Here is a 25252-nt window from a genome sequence, read left to right as displayed (position 1 = left end):
GGGTGGGACTGTGTGAGTGGAGCGTGGCCAATGTAGTGCAACTATTTAAGAAGGGCTTGCTGAGTGAACAGGGTCCAACACTCAGAGCTCGGCGACCTTTTCCTGAAAGACCATTTACAGAGACATGAAGGCAAATGGGATAAAATGCAACATGATTTACCAAGAAAGATTAACCTGAAATCCCTAACTGATCTTGCAGATAAAGGAAAGCCAACAGTTCTCCTCCTCTGGGATTTCAGTGAATCCCCTGCCTTAGTGCTCTGAATGTCTAACAAGTGTAAGTCATGCTGGAGAAGATGGAGATTAATTGAGTACCTCAGAAATGGGTGGGAACTGGCTAATAGGGCCCCATAATTATGAAGAGAGGTTTATTTGGGACTGGGCTGAAGCTTCCTTTGATCACTATCTATCTTCATTAAGGGTCCCACAGAGGAATGTGGGTGTTTGCTGATGGTACCTGATGAGGAGGATGGCACAAACTCACAAGGAGCTTCAAGACATTTTAGTGAAATGACCTGGAAGATTGTCAGCACACAGGAGATTGAAACCAGCTGCTGAGCATGGTAGGGGGCACCCTATTGTCCCCCAAAAGTTCTATGGCAAGAGGGAGCACACTCAGCTCATCACACTTGGTGTGCTATCCTGTGGCCATGTCCCCCAAGGTGCTGGGCTCCCTTGTGCCCTGCTCCAGCCCTTACCTGGAAGCAGCTGGAGCTGCGCATTGGATGCCGTCAGCTGCACAGAGCTGTGATATAATCAAGCAATGCTGGGGCTATCTATTACTGGACAACCATTGCCTGTGCAGGGGACACCCCTTTGTACCTTGTACATGTTCACCTGGTGCTCCAGAGCCTCCTGGGGAAATGCTGTATTGTAGCATGTAGGAAGGTACACACAGGAGACTAAACTGGCTGATAGGAACATCGCTCCTGGGACAAGCACGCTCAGCCCTGAACGGTCTCTGGTGGAAAGCAGTGGTGCTGCTGTGCTTCCCAGCATCACGCCTGGCTCAGCACCCCCTTGCTCACAGCTACCGAGGAAACCCGTCACAGCTGCGCTCTGGGTTTTCTCTGCTACGCTTCTCCTTGCTGTCACCCATCTCTCTGCATGCCTGATTTCTGACTAATGTAAATACCCACCCCCTTCCTTAGCATAATGAATACTAATTCCTTAATATGTGTTATTTTCTACTGTTTCTCCATTTCCCTGCTATCCGTCTTAAGAGCACCAACAATTGCTATCACCGTTTGTCTGCTGTGTGTATATAATTAGAACAGTTGGCTCAGGTAATTACTTTTTTTGTTCCTTCAGTTCCTTACTCTGCTTTGCACTACTCTGCCTTGTTGGGGTTTTTCTTCATTTCAGGCTCTTTGGAGGAGGTTTTCAAAGCAGGGTGCGTGGCTTTTAACTCTGCCGCCCATTGAATTGGAGGCCACCAGCTGCTAAACCCTCTAAAACCTCTGAGTTTGCTAAAAACTCCTGAGCTGCCGACTCTCTCTCATTCTCCATTTCTTATCCCTAAGGCTCTACGTGGAACTTGGTAAATGATATTTCTGCAAGTGAATTGCCTGGTTGAGAAAATTGCCTGGCTGGCTTTGTTCCCCCAGGGCTGCTAAGCATCCAGCACTGCTGGTGCTCAGCTCACCCCCGGTGTGCCCAGGGAAGGGAGGTGCAGGAGCTGGATCTGGCCACCCCCTCTCCTTCTGCAGACATGTCCTGCCTATGTGGAAATCGGTGGCCGTCAGTGGGACATGAAGCCATCCTCACTCCAGCAGCAGGGAAGGAAAACTCCCAGCGGTTGAGTTTGTGTGGAGACACCAAGCAAAGCCATGTCAGATACCTGGGAAGTTCCTGCTCTCCTCAGCCAACACGTCAGAGTTTGTCTTGAAAGATTTCCTTTCACAGGTAAGTATCTGTTTAATTACAGCTATTGCAAAAACAGTTAATAGCTGATGAACACACCAGTATATTTTAATTGAATATATTGAGCACGCTGAACAAACCCACAGCTCTTGACCTTTCACTTAAGTGAACTAATAGGACAAGCTTTTCTGCATTCAGAGCCCAGGGAGAGCATGGAGGGGACCACCCATTGTTGTTAATGAGAGCCACCCATGTAAATCCCTTTCATGTTAGCTCAATAATGGGCTGTTAGTGTCCGGTTATTTTAACTTCATACAGTCATTGTTCATGTTGGAGGGGAAAAAAGTAGGAGGAATGATCTGGCTAAAGCAGAGCGCGCCAGGTTCTGCTGTCTCCTCCGGCCACTCCAACCTCAGTTGTCCCTCAATAACACTTTTGTTACTGCCTTGACGGTCTTGGGTGATTTAATGCCAGTGGCTGCAGTTTGTCATTGCGATGGGACAGATCAGTGAACTAACCACCCTCTCCTGCCCTCCAGGATCATGACAGGACAAAGTCAGATTTATTCTGGATGCCGGGAACCGCTGGCCCTTCGCCCGCCTGGGCACAGGCGCTGCAGGGATGCAGGACGCACAGCCCTGACCATCCCCTGGCCCCAGCCAGCCTCTGCTTTTATTGATTTCTAAGGAGCACGAGCTTGTGATTAAAGTTTGCTTGTGCTTAGGTACTTCCCTGAATTGGCGCTTGGGTCCTTACTCCAGCAAAAACTCTCATTGATTTGTGCTGGAGCGCAGGCTGAGTAAGCCCTCGGGGACTGGCTATATATTTGCAGCATGGTGCTCTTCAGACACATGACAATTTCAGGGCAATTTTGTGACATTAAAACGGCATTACCGGTGTGTCTTTAACTGGCCATAAATAGAAACCTTGACTTGTCTATAGTGGTTTGATATTCCAAGCTAGGCAGGAACATTCAGTCCTGGCTCGCAATCTGTTTTATCACCAAAAAGAAATTTTGTAGGCTAGATAAGTCAAGAGCTTACTCTTGCAAAACTTCAGCCCGTGTCTGGGCGCTGCGGTGAGGCCGCATCTAATAGTCAAGTGCAGGAAGAAAAGGCAAGGCTCTTTTTAAGGCTCATTAGAGATGGCAAAAAGATACAAAAAGACCAACACCATTTTACGCTTGTAAAAATACCCCTAGTAGATTCATATTTTTTAATCTTGAGTACAAAAGCTCCATAACTACAGCAAGGCATTAGTTTCCGATGACTAGCTACCTTTTTTCCTATAGCCTCTGGCATTAAAGCTCTCTGTGAAAAGACACTTTAGAGCTAGTTCAGGCAGTTCATTTTCTGTCAATCAACTCTCAGGCTGGAGGTATAAAGGCAGTAACATGACAAGATTTCTATTTTAATATCTTTACTCTTGATAAGATAATCCTAGAGGAACGGTGGTGATCAAATATTTACAGGCAGCGCTCACTGGCACAGCCTATTGTAAAATTAAATACACAAAATTATGTGGGGATAATGTTAATGTTGTGATATGAGGACAAAAGGCAGCGCGCTTGAAATGAAGGCTGACTCTTCTTAATATATCCTCCTCTGTGGCAGGGACCGGCGCTGCTGGAGCAGAGAACAGAAGAGCAGCTTTTATTTCGCATTTTGTGACCTTTCTCTGCTTTTCAATAGCTTGTTTGTTATTTAAACGTATTTGCGTACTTAATGATCTTGATTTTCAAGTATGTATTTGTGTTTGTGTATCCTGTGTGTCTCTCTGAGATGCACAAGATGACTAACAAAGCCTTGGAAAGAGCAGTATTTTGTACGGAGCTGCCCCCTTGCCCCAGTGTGAGCCCAGGTTCAATCCCAGCCCTGGTTTGGGCTCCCTGGGGGCAGCGGGGGCTGCAGAGGTGGGAAGGGGCACAGGCTGGGGGTATATGTGGTGTCTTTGCTAACTCACTGCGTGGGTTGGAGCGAGTGGCTACCTCTGGGGAGCTCTTCCTATGCACCCTGTGGATGTGCCCATGCCCCAAAACAGACAGAAGTGCCCAAATCCTTGGCTTTACAGACCACAAGACTCACAGCAAATGCACTCAGGGAGAAACCTTTGTAAATTGGATTTTTCTTCCCCTTTTCTCTGTGCAGCCCTGGTATGCAGAGGTGGGACATGGGGTGACCTGAAGGCCCTGTCCCAGAGGAGCACTGGCAGCACCATGATGTGCCGAGGCCCCTATGCCACCGCTTTTTAACGCTGCTCTGCTGAGGCTCAGCCAGAGCCCAGGGAAAACGAAGCACTGATTTAGGCTGAAAGGCCAGCGCTAGCTAATATGGGAAATTACTCCAGCAATCATCACTCTTTTCCTGTCACTATGGTGACAAAAGAAATGACAAAAGCCTGAGTGGAAAGAGAGAGGGTGACACAAGTAAAGAGGGACAGAGCAAATGCTCAGCAGCTGGGGCCAGGTCGTGGGCAGAGCCAAGGAGGGGACAGGCAGTGCTCGAAAAAGGCGCTGGAGCCACCCCTCACTGACGGATGCCATTGTGTCCCATCTGTGTCTACGCTACTTAGACACAAGTACTAAACCCACATTACACCAAGTGCCACGCTCAGTGTAGCTACCACGGACCTAAAAATAATAATAATCCTGGCTGTATAAGGCTTTGATGCCACAGCTTTAATCCTAATGCACTCACCATTGATTTTTGCACCTCCTGCCTCAGCAGCACTTGCCATTTGCCGCCCACCTTAAGGACAGGGTCTGCAACCAGCTTGGCCTCCTCCCTGCGTTTCAGCTCTGAGCATCGTTAGAGGACACAGCGAGGAAATCTGCTCTTTCCAGGCAAAGCAACGATCACCTGTGACTGAGAAACACATGTCCAAAAGGAAGGGGAAAGCACAGGGGGATGTATTTGGAGGCCACCCAGGACGGAGAGGAGCAGCTGAAGGCAGGCCAGCAACTCTTGCTGCTTGGCCCCTTATCTCCACGTCATGCGTCGGGTTTACCTCGAGGCCCTTCCAGCACCTACCATCTCCCAGTGAACACAGACACGGCCGCCAGCTCCCAGACGCCTAAACAGCAGGTTTTTGAGCTGCTCGAGGAGGGGAATATGTGGAAGAAACTCTGAAGAAGAAATCGGGCAGTGGCAGCAAAAAGTGCTGGTCCAAGGACAACTTGCCCAGGAATCCCAGCTGGAGAAGTGGGTTGGTGCCTATTCTGCAGTGAGACTCCTAGCCCTGTGGGTGGGGAGGAGGTCACCAGCAGATTAAACAGCATCCAATGACTCTGCCACTTTAAGCGGAAATTTTATTTTCTTGGAGTCACCTTCTAAAAAATGAGGTTGAGAGAAAAAAGGGTGAGGTGCAGGGGGGAGCAGAAGAGGGTACTAGAGGGAGCAGTGGAGAAAATCTTCATCCTGAAATGCCAAGCCAAATATCCCCCCTGCCCTACCAAAGCTTTTTTTTTCCCAAGAAGAAAAATTGTATTTTCCAGCCAGCTCTATTCATGAGTGATTGTGCAGAGCTCTGCTAATGGGCTATGCCAAGCTGTGGTCACCCTACAGAGCTATTGGCAGGAGAGGTGGCAAGTTGGAGAGGACTACAAGGGAACTCGGCATGATACTTTTTGATGAGCTGATTATTCAGAAATTTCACAAGAGCTGAAATACATCACTCTGTTCTGAAACTCACAGCCCTGCCAGCACACAGGACAGCTTACATGAGCAGCAGCGTTTTCTCCTTCACAGCGCTGCTGGCCTGTACGTTAGGAACCAGATGCAGGAATCAGACAAGGCTTTTCAGCAGCCATCGACCACAGTGACAGCGAGAGATGGGGAGTGGATAGGAGGACACAGAGAGCTGAGACAGAAATGATTTAGGTACTTTCGTGGCTGTCACTATGTGTGTATTTGGGTTTGAAAGTTTTTCATTAGCTCTGTGGGTATTGGGGCATTATGATTTTTGTCGCTTTACAGCTCACATGTGAGATCACCCCCAGATGCCACATGTATTGAGGTTATTTTATTTTAGGTGGTGCTCAGTCCCCAGTCATGTTTCAGGGTGCTGTCACAAGCCAGGAGCTGACCTTGACTCCCCCCATCGCAGCCAAGAGCTTCCACCTTAGATATTGTCCTGAGCCTGCAGCCAAGTCAGGCTCCCACAGAGACCAAACGGTCATTTTCCCCTCTCTGCAACATTAATTAAAACCAAAACACCGTGTTATTTGAGCACAGGATCAAATGAGAGCCTGATACCTGGCGGGAGGGGTGCGTATGTGCTGGGGGAGATTAGAAACAGAGCCAATTTCTGAAATACCAACTTCAAGGAGCCAATGTGGCACATTCCCCAGCCCATCGATCTGTCAGCACACAGGCCCCTTTGAGCTACCTGAGGTGGCCGCGGCTGTCCCATGGAGGACCAGGGGCTGGTGCATCTGCATCAGGAGCAAGAATGATGCTGAACTGCTGAAGGGCAATTAAAAGATATCCTCATGCTGTACTCGCAGCCTTTGTTGAAAGCACTGTAGATTACCTGCCTGCCTTAGTGCAAGCAGATTTGCTGCAGGACAGTTAGCCATCTAAGCTGCCTTTCTGCACAAAGAAACATAACTGCAGTCCAGATGAGCATTCAGACACTGGAAAACCAAGCAGGGATGTGCAGAAAGTGGGTGCCAGGGACCTTGCACAGCACAACATGGGCCCATGCACAGCAAAGCCTTCAGAGCCCATTCCTAATGGATTTGCCCAGCCCCAAAAATGTACATGCTTGTGCAGATTGCTGCCAGGTGGCCTTCAACTGGGACCATACACATAGGCTGCCTGGCACAGCAGGGACAGGGTGCGTGGGCTGAGGGTATCCCCGTCAGGTGTGTGCTCCCTGGCCATTAATAACCTGGCCATTCTCCTGTCTGTGGGACTAAACATGCCCAAGAAAGCTTTTCTGCAATTTCTTTTGCAAGGTAGGCAGAGGGAAGAGGGCATGTGGAGTCACATCCTAGTGCCAGCCTTGTCCTACAAAAGTCAATGAAAAGCACAGCAGCTGAACCACAACCGTTTGGCTAATGAAAATAGGGGCACACAGGCATAGCCGCCACAGCCTCTTGGAGGAACTGCTCACTTCATCAAAACAAACTTTTAGTAACAAAAAAGTGTGTATAAGGACAGGGAACGAAGGTCTGAGCCCTGTAACAGCGAGCACAATTAGCTCTGTGCTGTTATGAAGCCATCCCATTGGGACCACTCCACTCGCACCGTGTCAATCTGAGCCCCTGCATGGGTGATTTTTTTCCCCATGATTTCTGCTTTTGGTGGAGGAGCTAAGCACTCTGCAGCATCCCTCACCCCAAAGGCAAGCCCTGGGAATGACCCCAGTGAGGGCAAGTGATTGAGGTTGGAAAGGACAAAGTAGGTTACAAAGATCATCGATGCTTTCAGCACGGCATATCCTCTCACTTCCAGCAACTGCATCTTTGTATGCAGCGCCCTGCCTGCAGAAAATTAAGCCTATAGGAACTGTGTGAATGATCCAGACACCATCCTCAGGTCTTAAAAAAGGAGGGAGGGGGGTTTACTCCACATACTGCTGCAGGATGTCATGTACTTCATGATCTGTCTTTCCTAATCTCTCCTTATCTCTCACTCCAATCCTTTCTCATGTCCCTCATCTATTGCAAATTCCCTTTTTAAGCTGGAGCGAAGCACATAAATATTTTCATGCTGCATAAATAGGTTGTTTTGTGCATAATGCCACAGGAGGCTTTTTTTAAAAACAGGACCTTTAGTGCTGTGATAACGGCCTCCTCATTTACACAAATGAAATCTTCCATACAGCTCAGCACTCATCTGCTCAGCAGCCCCCATGCAAAATGGTTGGCGCAGCGCCCGCTCATCACAGGCTACAGAATTAATACAGAATATTCCATACATAAGAGGAAGCCGTTAAGCATCAGGTTTGGAAATACGTTGCAAATGTAACTGATGCTCAGGTTTTCCTTTTAGCACTTCCCCAGCAGCACAACTGTTGTCTTCCTTCTTGTGAAATCACAGCTGCTTTAAATATTAAAGTGCAAAAGGACAACCCATTGTGTTGGCCTGTTTTCCAGCATCTTTGACCATCCTGACTACTCACCTTTTATTCTCTGTCACTTCTTGCCCCCCGACCTTCATTTCCTGTTTATTCAGCCCTTGCTCAGGGTCTAAAAAGTGCAGACACCATCAAAATGTACTTTTCATTTACTCTGCATGGAAAAAGAAATAGGGTTATAATCTCTAGAGTTTTTAAAAGGACTAATGGAAGATATTGGTGGTCACATTGGGTCATGGTAAATCTTTGAATTTAACTGGCTTTTCAGGAGCAATATTTTAACAGCACCACAGTAAAACCTGGAATCGGACGTCAGTGATTTTGCTCTAGCATTTCTATTTATATTTGACCAGCACAAAGACTTCAGAACAAACGGACTGAATTTCTCTGCAGTATATAGCAGAGAGTGACTTAAGGAAAATTATATGAGTTCGTACATTAAGCATTTTCATACTTCTCAGGTCAGATTGCAACTCTTTAGGACAGACTATTTTGGAGCATTTTCACTTGTTCAGGAGGGTGATGGCACTGTGCTGCCAGGCATGTAAAGTACTGCCAGGCTCCAGTTTGGACCTGACCCTGACTTCCTCAAGACTTCAGGTACACTCTGCACCCTGCAGCCCACCTCAGCACAGCTCGTGTTGGAAGACTTGGTCCATTTTGTTTTCCATCCTGAGTTCAGGGGACACAGAAAGCTTTGGTTGTCGCTTCCCTGGCAATTCAAGAGCAAGATTACAGGTGCTCTTTTCATGCATATCTTGCAGACTCGTTTCTTCTCTCTTCTAGCTGCTGTTTGACTTTTTTTTTTTTTTTCTTTCTTTATTACATGTTATCAATCAACAACTAACCCATGGTGGGGCTCTGAACATGGCATTTCTTGCCAAGGGAGTGTGCCACACGGGTGGCTCCCATTCATATTGTTTGTTGCTGCAAGCAGGACATTGGTGCCAGTCTAACCCTAATGTCATTACTATCCCATTAGCAGCTTTATGTGTTCATTGATTTGCAGAAGTGCTTTGTATCACCTTAAGCTCCAGAAGCATTGTGACAATGCACTAAAAGGAACAAAAAAAGGAAAGATCTTAGGAAGTGTTATATTTCTTGTTATACTACCTTACCTGACAAAACGGTAGCTCTCCAAGTTTATCTTGGCTAGTCTGTAACAAAGCCTTGAGTTTTATGAATGTCATACTGCAAAAAGATCTAATTTTTCTATGATGTAATAGCCCACATACAATAACCGAATCTCAAAAAGCACAACATGGAGTAAACACTTTGTAATGTACTGAAACACAGTAGCTACCTGATTTCACTAGCACTTTATTTCAATTTAGGCCAAGGGACAATTTAAAAAGATTTGTTCCCAAGTACACAATTCAGAAAAATATGACTTACTACTCAGAGCAATATTTTGAATCAGTGCTGTTAGTTGTCTTAGCTGAAATTCAACCTTGATGATATCCAAAGGTCCAATAAAATTTTTCATGGAAGAATCCCATATTTGTAGAACATAATAAAATTGCTCAGCTGCAGCTCCAGGGACACTGAGAACTGGAGAACGAAGTCTTTCTTTCTGGGGAGTTTCTTATGTCACGGGATGTTTTTCAAACATTTTGTTACCTGAGAAATACCAAACATAACAGATAGTTACATATAATAGCACATTTGATCTTTGTTAGTAAGACAAAATGTAAGGCTGTTTACTGCTAACGAGTTAGGTGCTCATTAGTGTGTTCCAACAGGAAACACTGACAGTGATAGGCAAAAGAAAATGTTCAGTGTTAAATCCACACACAGCACTTTTCAGCTCCTATTATAGCTTGTGTGACAGAGAAAGAAGAAAATCCTTGCACACTATTTTAAAATTATGTATCAGAGCAAGAAAGAGGAACATTTGTTTGATTTATCATCTGCTCTTTCAATAAAGTTCACTTCCAAATAATAATAATAATGCCTGCCTTTCACATTGTGCTTTTCATTCCTAACTCACAAAGCACCCTCCAAAGGAGGTCAGGATCATTTTACAAAAAACAAACATGAAATGAAGCCACCTCTCTGATGTCCCTGAGTAAGACAGCACAGTCCCCAGCTCTGTTGACCATTAGTCATAGGAACAAAGGATTAGAAAGGGCATCTTGTGTCATCAAATCCAGCTTCTTAGTCTTCAAATCATTTTTGCTATAATAATCTCATGCAAGAGTCTTTGGGGTGCATGATCTCTTATATAAGCTCCTGCAAATGCTCTTTCAAAATCATCATCTCTTGTATATCCTCATCCATCCTTACCCTGCGGTGGGAGTCTACCTAATGCCAAGGTATTACACACCACTGATTTGGGACCATCACCCTGAAAATGCCCTCAGTCTCAGACAATGGAGAATGAATGGGGTATTTCTTCCCATGTCTGCTCCAATTTTATGTGCCTCTTGGTGGTCCATCCTAGTAAAAGACCTGTAATAGGTGCCATGACAGACCTGGAAGGTGTTCCTGAAGCAGAGAAATAGAAATGCTGAAGAGTCTGACGACTGCAGCTGTGAAAACTGTGTGAGAAATCCCTGCACAAACTCATAGCACAATTGTTATTGCAGCGTTAACTGGAGGCTTGCAGCAGCCCCAGGTGCTAACACAACCTGGGCATTTGGGTTTACCCCTGCGCATACCTGTCTTTTCGTGTAGAGACTGACATCCTGGCAAACAACAGAGCCTCGAGTACGCTCAGTCCAATATACTTCCAATGTCCATCATCCCCCTCCTTTTTCAAATAACTGCTGCTGGAGGAGTTATTAATGCCTTTCCACCTACACAGCCTAGATACCGAAACTCACACAAAGGCATCTTTTAAGCTTTGAGGTCACGTTTGAGTTCCTGCTTAGAGTGTCTCTCTGGGCAGTTCTATTATGCAGCAGCTATAGCAATAGGATAACACGATACAAACCTTTGCTAATAATTGAGCGTGAAGTGGGCTTTTTGCTGGGTATCTTCAGTTTTGTGCCTTCAGTTCAGAGCATGTTTAGAGCTGGCTTCAATACTCAGAAAATTATTTCAGCTTATTAAACACAAAGCTGTTAGAAGAGGGCACAGCCCCCGAACTTGTTTCCTGGGGCTGTATGGATCGTTGCGGCTGTTGCGGCTGCAACTCCCCAACCGCCCACTTCTTTGTTTGATTGTCTTTTCTCACTGAAACATATGTTTCCCCTTCTGATGGCATTTTGATCAACAGTTTCCATTGTATGCCCTTCTTGACTGACAGTTTGATGGCAGCCTGTAAATTACTTGGCACGTGTTTTGTGAATCTGCTCGAAGGAGGGTCTGGCTGCTTAGTAAGTGCATCCTTATGCAGCTTTGGGGGCAAAAGATTAGTGCCATTTTAGCACAGGTTTGGGTATAAAAGTACTTGACCGTGGTTGCTGTCATCCTAATTTGAAGCTCAGCATTGTCCTGTACTTTGACTATTGTATCCCAGGTCCTGGGACACAATGTCCATCAGTAATGCTTGGCTTTCTCCATTTTCCTCTTACACAATGTGACACACATAAAGCTTAATGATGAATCAAGAATGGATCAGACTGAAAACACTTGGTATTTGACAGATATCCCAGGTAAGCATTCAGGTTGCTGGATGTGCAAGTTAAGAGAACATCTGGCTCTGTCAGCTTTCTTTGCTAACAGTAACACATTTGCTGCTTTGCCTTTATGTGGTACAATCTTGTCTGTGTCTCTGGCCATGACGTTTCTACTGTAGCTATAATTACAGGATGCAAGCAGTGCTATATGGAATTCATGTACTCTTTACAGCTGAATTAAATGGCCACCTATAGGGAAATGGAAGTCCAGAGAATGCGGTGTATAACTTTCAGCACAATACTACTTACAGCCTCAAAATAGAGCCCTAGAATAGTTGTGAGGGGGACATTATGTTTAGCCTGACTCCTACAAAAGGAAGACATTTCAGTTATAACCATAGCTAACTCTATTGCAGCTTTGTTTTCATGAGAATAATGATATGCTTCAACCAGAAAAATAATCAATCTCAGTTCTGAGGCTGCTGTGCATTAGTACACCACGTTTTTTTGGGGAAGCCTTTGCCCTAAGCCTTCTAGGGTAGGTATTACGGCTGTACACAGTCACTGCACCACTTCTGGCTGTTTACATCTTCACTTGAAGAGATAATTTAACTCCTGTGCCTAAACCTTCTCCCTGCTGCAGAGGTGGTGCGTCTGGATGTTTTACACTTCAAGAATACCAACAAGGGCCAGATTATATTTGTCTATTGGATTTCTGTTGATATTAACTTTCCTTGCATTCCATTGAAATGTCAAAGAGATTACTTTATATGTACTTACCACAGAAAAAAAAGAATTTTGGGTGAAAAAGCATAGACTCAATAAACTGATCCATCTTCTCTTTGCTATTTCCAACTACTTAAAGCATAATGTCGCACTGAAACATACACTTGGAGTGCTGTGTTCTGTTCTCCTGACAGATTGTTATGATGTTTTCCAAGGTGACCTTCATAAAACATGTTTCCTTTGAAGCTTATATTTCACTCTCAGGTCATAATAGTTTCACACAGTCAAGCAAACCGTCCGCTCCTGCTTTCTAATTAATGGTTCTTGGAGGCTTCTGAGTGGGGGATATAATTAATAGCACTTAAGTCTGAAGTGCAGAGAAATCTATAGCTGATTACTAGGATGTGTATTTACTTAGGGATTATATGCAAACAGCTCCTAAGTGCAGCAATGAACAGCTCTCAACAATGCTCTCCAGGAAGTCCCCAGGACCAGGCACCACCTTGAGTCTTATTATTCCAGTGTAAGCACTCAAAAAAATGCCTGTCTTATAAAGCGAGGCTCCCGCCTTTGAGTGGTCCCTGCCTGTTGTATCCCTCTCCCCTGCATCCATTCCTGATACCAGCGTCCACAGCATGTTTTATTTTCTATGATTGCATGGTGATTCTGCTCGCCAACAGGCTGCCTAAAGTGAAGGAGCATCTATTACAGAAAATGTCTCTGGCCATATCTCTGTTGTGAGTGTGGCACCCACCCAGGAGACAACCTGCCCTGTGGTCCATACTGCCCAGGTACAGCATCTTCTGGGGCAGACTGGCCGTGCTCGCACTGCACAGCATGTGTGCCAAATCCATTACAAGGCATAATCATTTTGTGTTTTATTCGGTTTAAAGCACCAGAAATAACGGGAGGGCTTTTCTTACAGTACAGCAACCAAAGAAGGGTGTTGCAAGCCATCTTGTCATACTAACCTAAATTATAGGAAAGAGATGGGATTGCTCTGGTGTTCGTTCTCATGCGTACAGCATGGATTGTCAGAGATGCTGGAGCAAAACCGGATGCCAGCCAAATTACCAGCTTAAATTCCCTCAGGTCAGCTGTTACTAACAGTGGTAAATTTCCCTGCTGAAGTCAATAGAACAGCATCTTTTCACACGTGCTGAGATCTTGGTGCAGAAGATGCAGCTGTGAGGTAGGATGAGTGCTCTTAAAGAATAAGATCAGCTCTCTTTCACAGCGAAGTTAAAAAAAGGAGTAAAATTCATATTCTTTAACAAAGCTGAAAAGACCGTATTCTTCAGAAATATTGCCAAACTGGGGATAAAGGGGATAATTGACATCAGAAATCCTGCACCCCTCTGCAGGCCACTTTATTTAGAGAGATTTTAAAATGAATTTTGCATGTTGAATGACACGAAATATTCAGATGGTTAAGCAATTAAAAGCTATTGAATATTTGTAACTCAAAAAGCACTAGGTAACAGAATATCACTGTCAAACACTTCATGCAAAGGGACATTTTGACATCATGCTTAAGACTGACTACTTTTCTAATGGCATAAAAGTGTTACTTCAGTTATGCATAAAACAGGAAAACTTCTACTGAAACTTGTGCAGCCTGGTTCTTTCTTCAAAACAACAACACAGAGTGAAACTGCCTTTGAAGAGAAACATTTTTCATATACTATCTGAAGGTTAGTAACTCTTTTAATCTTTAGCCTTTTTGCTGGCATGTGTAATTTAAAATGCACAAAACAGACTATCAAAACACTTACCCAGCTATAGATAGTTAGAAAATTTTAAAGGTGCATCTGAAAATAGGCTTGGAAATTAAGATGCTGCATCAAGTCTTGCTCTTTGAGTAAAGACTCTTTCCCTGTGGATCCACCTCAAACAGTGACTAGTTATCTCACATAACTGACTATATGACAGCCAACAGGAACGGCTCCTAAAGAGGTCAAACCTTGGTGCTGCTATCCAAGAGAGAATAATTGGGGCAATTATATATTAAATATCCTTTCCACATAACGGTGTTTTTTCCTTTTCTTGTGCTCTTCCAGAGCCACATGAAGTTCTGCTGAACTTCAGCTCTGCAGACACAACATCGTGAGCAGCATTGCAGAGCTGGCACAAGTTCAGGGTGTTTGAGAAGTGACAAGCCCTTCTAATAAGATGGGACAGAGTGGTGTGGGGACACGACTGAAAGACTAGAAACATGTTCAAAACACAAATTCACTCACTGCTCTAGGCAATTGTACACATGAATGAATTATTTTAATCCAAGTATTTTCTTAAGGGTGTAAACTTAGAGGGTAAATGGGGTTCATTTCTTTAAGCAGGTGGCTGGATATTTCCGATCATCTGGGGACTGGTGTAGAAGCACTCAGCTGTGGCCACCCAACCAGCCAAGAGGGATCAGCACCAGCAAACGTAGCAGGAAGAGAAGAAAGAGCTTCTTGCCTTGTTCAAGTATTTCTCAGAAAAAAGTCACCTGCAAGTCCTTCTTGATCAGATAGTCTTTAAATATAGGCAAAAGGTGCTACTGTACCTAGTCAAGTCATATAGGAGTTGTCACAGTTGGTGAAGGACTTGCGATAAATGTAAGCGCAGCTGGGAAAACTCTGAAACACAGCTCAGTTTGTCCAGGCTAATCTAGCTGAGCTGGGCTTCTTTGAACAAAACACTTAAGTAGAAAAATAATGCATGAGGCCTTAAAAATTGCCATTTATTGGCTCCAGAACACCCACATTCAGCTCTTTCTGACTTTCCCTGTGCTGCATGAAAAAACTCAAGTCAAATAGCATCCAGGTAAACTTATAAATGGCAAAATAAATCCTTGGTAGGTGAAAAACAAAAATAGCTTTGAAGAAGGATGCATATAACCTTGTTAATTTGCCAAAAGTTTTCAATCTTCATCACTTTAGAAGCAAGGTCAAGAGAGTAGATAAAGGTTGAGAAATTCAGAAGGTGCTCATATACCTTTATCTCAGGTTCAGAGCCTTAAACCTCAGAAGCAAAACAATGTCAGGGAGAAGAGATTGACAGTGATGCCTTGTGTTGGGAATCAAGGGTTGGAAGGACTGCCTGTACTAGGCAAAATACTCTCATGATAATGATGCCAGTAAGATTTAATTTACCAGTCTGTTCTAGGAAAGATAATGACCTTAATATCATGGGGAACTTATCAAGAGGTCATCAGTGCAGACACAGGCTGATATATTTTCATAACAAATGGAAATAAAAGTCCATGAATTTTCTTTCAGGAATGAATTTATACAGTCTATCTGGCTTTGTGTTTAGTATCAGAAGGGTCTAAGAACATTTTATTTATATGTGGGGACTTAATTCCAACTCCTCTGAGAATCTCCACAGGAAAGTATTTAAAATTCATTTCAAACCAGACAAAAAAACCCCAAAACCCTCCAAAAACCTACCAAATATATAATGGGGAACAGCAACATCACATTGGAAATAGGGATGTGCCATTTTATCCTAAGTACTGTTCATTTGCTGCCATGCCATAGATGAAGCTCTACCTAATGCTTCTCTTCGTAGAGAAGAGTGCTTACATATGCATTACCTAAGGATATGCTCTTTCTGGCTGAGTAATTCATTTTTGACATGCCTATCTCTGAGAAGGTGAGAAGCGAGTGTCTAAATTCAAATCCAGCAGCCACTGTGGAAACTTGACTATGTAGTCCGGACCCCGCTGCTCCGAACCCTGGAGCAGGTGCTGAGGACAAGTTTCCTTCAAAAATGGGAATTACACGCGTTACACAGCTTTCTCTGTGCCACTCCACAGAAGCGTTCACACAGCTAATATGACTGGAGAAGACAAAAGCATTGTCATCATGCAGGAAAAAAAAAAAAAAAAAAAGAAAAAAAAGGGAAAGGAAAGAGTTCAATGAACCGGGCCAAACGGAGATGACAGAATTGCGCAGGACATGAGAGCTGCCACGTAAGCGTGCCACACGCACACTGCACAGTTTAGCTCAGGATTTCTCAAGCTGGGCTGCAAGCCGTGAGTCACAGGCAGAGAGGAGGGCTATTTATGGGATTTTGGTTCTTCAGAGGGAAAAATATGAAACAGTCAGAAATGACAGTGCTAGATGATGGCAAACAGCATATGGGGAACAGGGGAGAGGGAGCTTTTGGCATCAGTGCGGCAGAGTACATCCCAGTGTAACTCATATTGATCTCTGGGGGCCAGTTCATTTCTACTGGAAGAATCTGGCTTCTGGGACTCCAGGTACAAAATGAAAAACTCTCAATTTCTAGAGCACCAATGTTAGTGTTTGCCAAGTGTTTTGTCTTTTCTATTCCTCCCTGCAATTTTGCAATTTTTTTTTTTATTTTTTTTTTTTTAGGGCCACTGGAAAATTTAGCAGAACAGGCAGTTTTCCAGCAGGCTTAATTTTGAAAGCTGAACTGATTGGATGATTTAAGATTTTCCAAATGAAGTTAGCATTTGCTTATCCACTCTATAGTCTGAATTCTGCCATGATTTTGTACATCTAGGCGCATATGCATATCCAGGTGCACACAGACACAATGGTTTTTAACTCATCATAGAGGTACCAAGACTATTTTCTGCTCTAAAAACACAGGGAGGATATGTTAGGTTAGACATCCCTCTGAAGTAATTGCATCTGACTCTGATTTCCAGATATCTTCTTTTTTGCTGTCTGGAAACTAAATGCTCTAGGATGGTCCCGATTTGTTCAAGAACTGTGTTATTTCAGCCACTGTTGGAGTGCTGTGTGGTTTTGGAAAACAAGACAAACCTAAGAGCTTTCATTTCTTTTGTTCCATTCTACATATTCTCCCCTCTGTCCTTAAGAATCCTATGGGGGACTGAACAGTTTTAAGTGTTGCAGGAGTAAGTTAAGGTGTAAATCATTACCTTTAATTTTCCTGAAAATACTTCTTCAGAATTGCTGCCTCAGCTGCCATTTCTTCTTCTGTCCTCCACTTGTCAGAGGAATCCTCTTTGTCGTGTTGTTGCAACTTGAGGAAGGAAGAACAAAAAAAAAAAAGGCTTGTTGATATTTTTTTACAGTTTTATTGTCAAATTTAGGGCATTCCTGTATGCAACTAATCTATCTATTCCATGTGTCCATGGGACGGAGGGACCTGGTGATGAAGGGTGAAGGTTACTGGTTTAGAGTGGTAACTGGCTCTGATGGATTTATGATGATAACGCAAGGTGCCAGGGTGATTGACAGGCAGCGACAGAATTCACCTTTGTGCGTTCATGGTCAGATACCTTGTGAGTCTTTGATGCAAAGCTGGTAGGTAACAGGATAACAAACACACTCAGGTATTTTGAAGTGCCCATTACGTGCATGGAGTGAGCTGGGCAGAAGCTGCCTCAACACCTTGTCAGTAATTCATGTAAAATTTTCTCTCTGGCTTTTCTTCTGCCCATGGGCCACCTTTCCCATCAAAGACCTACTGTGATAATAAGGCCCTGTTGCAGCTGTTTCCCACTGGCAGTTTATATCAGTAGTTTTCAGAAGAGATACATTCTCTCCCTGCATGGAAGTTGTTAGTCCTTCCTTGCTCTTGTTGAAAGTGAGACGCATCCCTGGTCTAGAAACAAAACCTGTTATTTTAAGTATAATTATAGCTCATTGATGATTTACTGGTAAATAGAACGTGCCAGCACTTGAGTGACTATTTGTACACATGTCCAGTCAAAGAATTCCTGGCACTCCTCAAGGGAAGATTACACTTACAACAGATAGTGGAAACATTTGCATTAATGGCTTAAATATTGAGATTTCCAGTGTATCTCTAGGTATCACGGCCCAGATTATATTAAAAGCATCAGTGCTTCTGAGGAACATATAATACCAACTTTTTGTTAATGTCACAAACAAAGTTGGAAACACCTTTACACCTTTTATTCCTGGACAAGTTTTAGTACAGAAGATGAAGCAGTGAAAAAACAAAGATGAAGCAATATTGAAACTGCCAAGCAAACCGTATTATGGTATATGACATGTTTAGCAATAAACTAGGATTGTTAGCATACATCCAACTCACAAATACTTTTATATTTGTGTTGTGTTTCTTCTACTCTGAATTTTGCTGCCAGCTATAGTCCTATGTAGTTTTATATTCTGCAGCACAGATTTCTTCCTCCTCAGCAGATGAAGCAGCATTAGAAAGCGTTTGCCTTTCATGCCAATACAATACAGTAGCTGTAGGCAAATTAAAGTGTATTACTGTTCGACTAGTAGAGGACTAATCTTCATTGTTACATTAGCTCCAGGAGTGTTATAAATCCATCTTGTAATAATGCTACAGAATTATAGAGCAAGATTTAAAAGCCAGGAACTGGTACAGCGTACAGACTGTCAACATGCATTCTTTGTGTCCAAGTGCCTGCTCTCACCCACTGTACACACTGTACCTATACAGTGTATAGGTACCCAAGCTGAGCTGGCATTGAAGGAGTTATAGGAAACAGCACACATCATCCTGTACTTTCCATGGACTCCGAGCACTTACGCTTCACAAGAGAATGCACCAAGACAAGACAAGTGGTGGTAAATCAATTGTCTATCTGAGGTGTGAGCTGTTTTTCTAAAAAAGCAGTGTCTTGCTCATTCGACCTGGCATCAGCAGGAGATACAGCAGGCAACAGCCAGAAGGCAAGAGAGGGCAGCCCCTGTTCCTCAAGGTCTCCTTTTTTAACCTGCAAGAAGTGCTTTTAGTGACGTGATTTGGCTGCTCTTCTCCCTTGCTATCCTGTTTCTGCACAATCCAAGTGAGAGCTAACTCCAGGAGGAGACTAATAAAATGAGGATTTGACTTGTAGTTTTTATTTTTATTTTCCCTGCTCAAAGAAACTGAAGTGAACAGTAATAAGGAGGCATATCCTGAAGTGGCTGTTGTTGTTGTCTAAATTAGAACTGCGTGAAGTTGCAGCCCATGGTGACTTCTCAAAGCTGGAAAAGTAGAGGGTTTCTTTTGCTAACCTTTAAAAATAATCAATCTTTGGCTTAAGGTTAAAACAGATATATGAGGAGTAGCAATGAATTCTGGAACTTGTCTGGAAACCCAACCTACTTAGCAGCCCAGCTCCTGGTACACAGCCCGCAGTACCACACAGCAAGCCCCAGCCTGGCACAAAAGCGCTCACCACAGCCTTACCGTGCTCTGCCATGGCAGGCACCCGTGCACTGCTCATACTGAAAAGACATATCCACGTTTTGCGGACACACTGGGCAGGACAAACAATGGACTGTGGTGGTAAATCATGGCCAATGTATTCATTGTTCAACTGACTTATAGTTGAATATTATTTAAGTATAAAATTACTATATCTACCCAAAGAGGATCCCAGGCCTGTTCTGTGTTCAAACCTCTTGCTGGGTCAGTAATTTCTGAAGAGCAATATGCAATTATCAGCCCAATGCCACCCAGTTTCTGGTATTAGCGAACCATCACCATGGAGATTTGGAAAACTATCTCTGGCAGCTGCCTATGCTTCTGTGCTACCACCATATTGCAGCTGCAGTACAAGCCAAACCATATAGATAGCCACTTTAAAGCACAATACTTAAATTATGGATAACCTTGCTGGAGGATGTTCTGGATGCAAAACGTTACACAGATTCAAGATCAACAGTACCAATAAGTGGAACACAAATAAGTTAAGGGCTGCTGATACCACCTCTATTTCATGGATTCTGCATGCCACAAATTAATGGAGCTGGAGAGCAATCCAGGAGCATCTGTGCATCTGTCACATTCTTCAAATCTTTTCTTAGCATCTGTTGGTGGTCTTCAATGGATCATGGGTGGGTTGGGTCTCATCTGGGTATTTCATGTGTTCTCATGTAAAGTACTTTTCAACCAGATTCAGATCTTCATATGAGGGCCCCAGTAAGGAACAGCTACTTTTTTTTTTAAAAAAAATAAAGAGGCTAAGACAGTCTCCATAGTATTTTGGCTGAGTTGGGAAGCTCCTTTAAGGGAAGAAGTACATACATATTTCAGTATTAAATTGTATTGATTTAGAATTCATGTGGGAAACAAACGTAACACACATGTTTCTAAGGGACTTCTGTGTCTTGGAGTGTATTCATATTCACACATGCAAGTCTCAGCTGTGCATCTTTACAAACATCTGACACACTACTGATAAAGTTGGGATTATACAGGCAAAGCAATGCTCTCCTGCACCTAGAGAACACTCCAGGATTCTGCTCAAAGTGAAGGAAAAAAATACCTCTATTTGCCAGCTATCCATCTGCAAAAACTAGTGATTTCCCCCTTTTTTTCCCCAGTCAGACAGAAAAAGCTGGAGAACTTGAGCTGACATCCTTACTCAGATAGAGATATTCAAACACAGACTAGCTTGAAGTCTGTGATACTTTCTGTAGAACAATTCTACTTGTGCAAACTCTGAAAAAAAACATAAAAATACCTTATCCGGAGTCCCACACCATCTGCCTGACATGATTTTCTCAGAGATGTTTTGCCCAGATTTCCCTGGCCAATCTGAATAGAGGTGGAGACTGACTGATTCACATTCTTTCAAAAAATACTTTTGCTACTTTCTCTATGGTTCCTGGGACAGGGCTTCCATATTACCCAAAGGTCCCTAATTTTTGGAGTGAACACTTCCAGAAGAAACCGCTCACCTTCAGAATCCCTTCCCAAGCAAACGTGTGTTTCCAGTTGTGATAAACAACTGTTATTTCAAGTGAGATTAAATAGCACATAGTGAAGTTACAAGAGTTACTTCTCTGCAAAACCCTGAAGAAAAGGGGATTTATTTTGCTCAGGGTCTTCCAGGGACACCCATGGTGTGACAGGGCCACTGCCGGGGGAAGCACAACCTATTCTCAGTAATGTTATGATAACGTTGGCAAAAGTTGCTCAAATACAGACTAAAATATACAATGCACAAAGTGAAAGAAAGAAGAACTAGGAGATTAGGGCAGATGGCAGTCTATAAAACCTTTTCTGTAGAGCTCCAAGCTACTTGCCATTTTAAAACTGCTGGTACTTTGCCTGTTTTCATAACAGAAAGGTGATACAAAAGCACCACCCCAGATACTGCAAAACTCAGAAAGCCTCAAATTCTCTGAAGCCAAATGCAAACCTGTTGTTGTGTTACAGGAGTGTCTCAGAAGTGCAAGCATAAACAGAAAGGTAAACAACCAGATTAGTGTAGCTCAGATAACTCCGAAAGGAGAGGATAGGATGGGAGAACATGAACATTTCTTCTAGACAATCTCTATTATGCTAACTACTTCTTTTAATATTCTGAACAAGCACCAAGACACACATTAGTCAATTCTCTAATCGCAGTTGCCCAGCAAATTACACACTGTATCTGCTCAACATTCTTCAAGCACTAAGACTCTTGTTTATAACTTAGTACATCTTCTTGCCTTGCAGTACAAATAAATGCACTATTTCTAAGATATGCCCTTCCTCAAGCAGATCATTACTGATGTCTGACTTCTTGGGCTTCCTGATAAATTATCCTCTTCTTTCACCTCAAGCAGAAAATGCTCTTCCACCAATAATCTATGACTGTCAGTCTTGATTACTTGTAAACAGTGAAGCTCTTTGAATATTTCTGCTTGTGAAAAGCGTTCATTTTCTCACTCATGTCTCCCAGTGTGAGATTCTGGCAGACTTGACAGCTGTGCTTTATGTTATTTTATTAAAGTTCTTAGTGCTGCAGGATGGTCTACGTTTTTATCACAGCAATTCTTAAGGGAAACACAATATTGTTTTATAACACATTCGCATTGGGGAACCTCTCCTTCTTGTCCTTTGTGAAGGAGCCCAGAATTCTCAATGCAGTAGACTATAGGGGACCTGGGTCTAGGACTGGCTATTGTTTGAAGTGACATCTATATTATGGCCTGTTCTCCTTATGCCGTAACACCAACAGAAAAGCAACCTGTGTTAATACAGAGCACTAGCCAAAAGCATTGGGGAAAAAAAGCTTTTGTGGTAGTTAGCACTGTTCTCACTCTCCATGAATATTTACTGTTGATAGTTAAGAGTTTATAACCTCCAATGCATTTAACTAAAAGAAGGATCATAGTGAAGGAGAGTAATTATGCCAAACTGCTGCAATACAACAAACCTCATCTGTTTCAGTGATTATAAGATATATTCTCAAAACCAGCAGCTAACAAAATATGAAACAAAACAAATTTTTTTCCAGCAGGTTGGCTCAGATACTATGTATTACTCAGCTGGTGGTGTTTGTTATTACCAATACACCTTGAGATACCAGGCATCTTTTCCATACTTAATTCCCACACTTGGGTAAAATGTGTGGAGTGATATTTCAGCATCAGATTAACAGGTGAACCATGAGGAGGCTGAAAGTCTTATCTCCTCTCTGCAGTGGCAACCCTTTTCTAGAGATTGGAGACAAAAATGATCCCAGGGCTGCTACATGCACCCCTTCCTCCAACTCCCTTATGGACCCAGAGCTGTGTGATGAACACACACTCACAGCATATCCCTGCCCCCATTCTTGCACTGCACCAAGCAGAGGTACTGGGGCTTCATCCTGAGCATCCCACCATGAGGGGAAAAACTTAGGGACTGAGCTGGCTATGGCTCCTCAGCCCTTTGGTGATACTAAGGACCTCCTCCTGGTCCTGGTGGTGACTTCCAGCCACCTGTGATTCCTCTTGTACTGCCTTTACATCAACTTAATTCCTGAATTACCTCCTTTGCCCTCTTCTCCCTGGTCTTGTCCTCCTTGCTCTTTTCCCCTAGTGCTTTCTTTCCTTTCACTTCTCTTTATATTTAGCTTATATCCTCATAGTAAGATTTCATTTCCACCTCCACCCCCCCCCCCAGTATAATTAAATGTGATGTTTACTGCTATTTTCTGTAGCTTCTGCTGTGTTATATCCTTTCCTCACCCTCTGCTGTCTTACTGAAGGGAATATAAGCTTTTTGGTGGGTAGCCTCCTTTGCCAGTCTATGGCTCCTGTCTCTGTCCCATTTGCCTTCAGTTGTGGTTCGAGTCTGAACTTAACTAGCGATGTAAAATGCAAGAATAGTGAATGAAACACAGTGCAGCTTCTTGGGGACGCTTAGTATTGTTGCTTGGACGCAACATAGCCCTAAATCCTGTTTTACCTACCTGGGAGTAATCATCACAGGAGCTCCCAGCCCTGGGTATGCCCCAGCTCGGTATACCCCCCTACAACTGCTCCAGGCAGGAGCCCAGGAAAGGCAAAAACACAGGCAGAGAAGAGTGACATGCTCTCCCTTGACCACCTACAACATAGTGTGTTAATACGGTGCAAGAGGCCTGGCTGCCCCCCATCGGCTGCCCCCCATCATCTGCCGAGGAATCAGGACCCATTTCTGAGCTGCCTTTACCATTGCTCCCAGACCAGGCATTTCAGTGCTTTCCGCATCTCTGGGTCCATTTCCATATTTAATTACAGCTACAAGAGTGCTGTAATTTAATTGCTCTAACTTACAGTGAACACTGCAGAAAAAAAACACATCCTATAATTTTCTCATCTGCTGACTTTACTTAAGATTCTATATCATACCAATATCTGCATTTGCATGAATCAGAAATCCCTGGTTTTGGGGTGCTTTTTGCTTGCTGCATTAAATCTGAGTTATTTAAGGAGATTGAGAAGAAGCCCAAGTTGCTCGCATTCTATATGCAATACAATATTTTAACTATCTACTGGAAAATCCTTCTGCAATTACTTTACCACTTCCACATGAAATACACTACTACCTCACAGCTGATGATATTATTCCTAAAAAGCATATATTCCATTAGAAATCTCAGTTTATCAAAGCTGTGTTTTAGAGTGGTGGCGTTTTTTCTCCTATTGACTGTCATAGTGACTACGGATTTTTTATTTTTTTTTAGTTCTGTTGTTGTGCTTTGGGGAAAGACTTGAACCTCACACTTCACATGGATATATGAGTAACTGCACCCATTTTAGCAAAGCACTTAGACGAAGAGATTTTTGTGGAAATGCACTTAACCTTTAAGTAAAACCCTTAAGCATATATGTTTAAGTGCTTTGCTAAAATAAACTCTCCAAACTCTACTTTCTAACAATTCTGCATATAAGAATAAGAATAAATATAAAAAGCATCCTAAGAAATTTGCTTTGAAAGTATAAAAGACAAGTAAGCCCACAAGCAGAACAACAGTTGTATAAAATACATTCGGTGAAATATGTAGATTGCACTCTGAAGAGCTCAAATCTTGACAGACTTCCAGTTTGGCTCCAACTGAGATAAAATTCTTGGAAAGTGAACACATTACAAAGGAGATACTTGAAGGAATATCCACTGGGGTAGGAAGTCCTGCCAAAGACTTGGAGAACTGCTATTTACAATCTGATATGAATCAAGGCAACAATCTATAAAGGTGTTTGGATACATTTTCACTGTGCCCATTATCCTCCTAGTTAGCAGATAATGTTATAAACACCTCTGCAGTCTTCCTCGCCTAGGAAGAAAGGGTAGATGATTGTGGGGAGCTTCCTAATGGTGTTTGCTAGAGAGGGCTGCCTACACAAGAAAAATGTGTGGCAGAGAGACCTGGGTAAGAAATGGCAATGTCATCAATGTGATAATGTTGGAGGAAACGTTATCCTGTGTGCACAGCCTGCCATGCAACATTACTCATTTGGAAAAAGGCTATTTTTAATCAAGGAAAAGCACTTTAATCAAGGATAGAGTCAGTGATTCAAAAATCTCATGCAGGTGCATGTATTACTTGACTGAAAGCCTTTTCCCAAAAGGTCAGAGCTGCAGAGCGATGTGCGTGTCCCACTCCAAGAGCAGAGATAACCTCGAGGTGCCTGTATCAGGCTGATGTATTCTGGCTCCTGACGCAGGGAGTTTCAAAGTCAGAACTTCCCCTGCTAATCTTCTTACTTTAGACAAATATTTGCCATACTCCGAGCACAGTCAATAAGATTCATAACAGGCTAAGGAAGACACATGCATTAGGGAGGTTGATTTGGTTTATTTAT

General features: G+C 43.2%; 1 protein-coding gene across 1 annotated transcript in view; it reads right to left on the bottom strand.

Moving 5' to 3' along the window:
- Positions 1-17138: 17138 nt before the first annotated feature.
- The window catches only part of FHIT (fragile histidine triad diadenosine triphosphatase), a 416321-nt gene continuing 408207 nt past the window's right edge, over positions 17139-25252 (bottom strand). The window contains exon 5 of the mRNA XM_074152418.1: positions 17139-17240. Within this exon, the coding sequence (XP_074008519.1) occupies positions 17139-17240 (102 nt within the window). The remainder of the gene's footprint in view (positions 17241-25252) is intronic.

The sequence above is a fragment of the Numenius arquata genome, chromosome 8 (assembly GCF_964106895.1).
Source record: "Numenius arquata chromosome 8, bNumArq3.hap1.1, whole genome shotgun sequence".
NCBI lineage: Eukaryota > Metazoa > Chordata > Aves > Charadriiformes > Scolopacidae > Numenius > Numenius arquata.
This window is presented reverse-complemented; position numbering and strand designations above follow the sequence as displayed.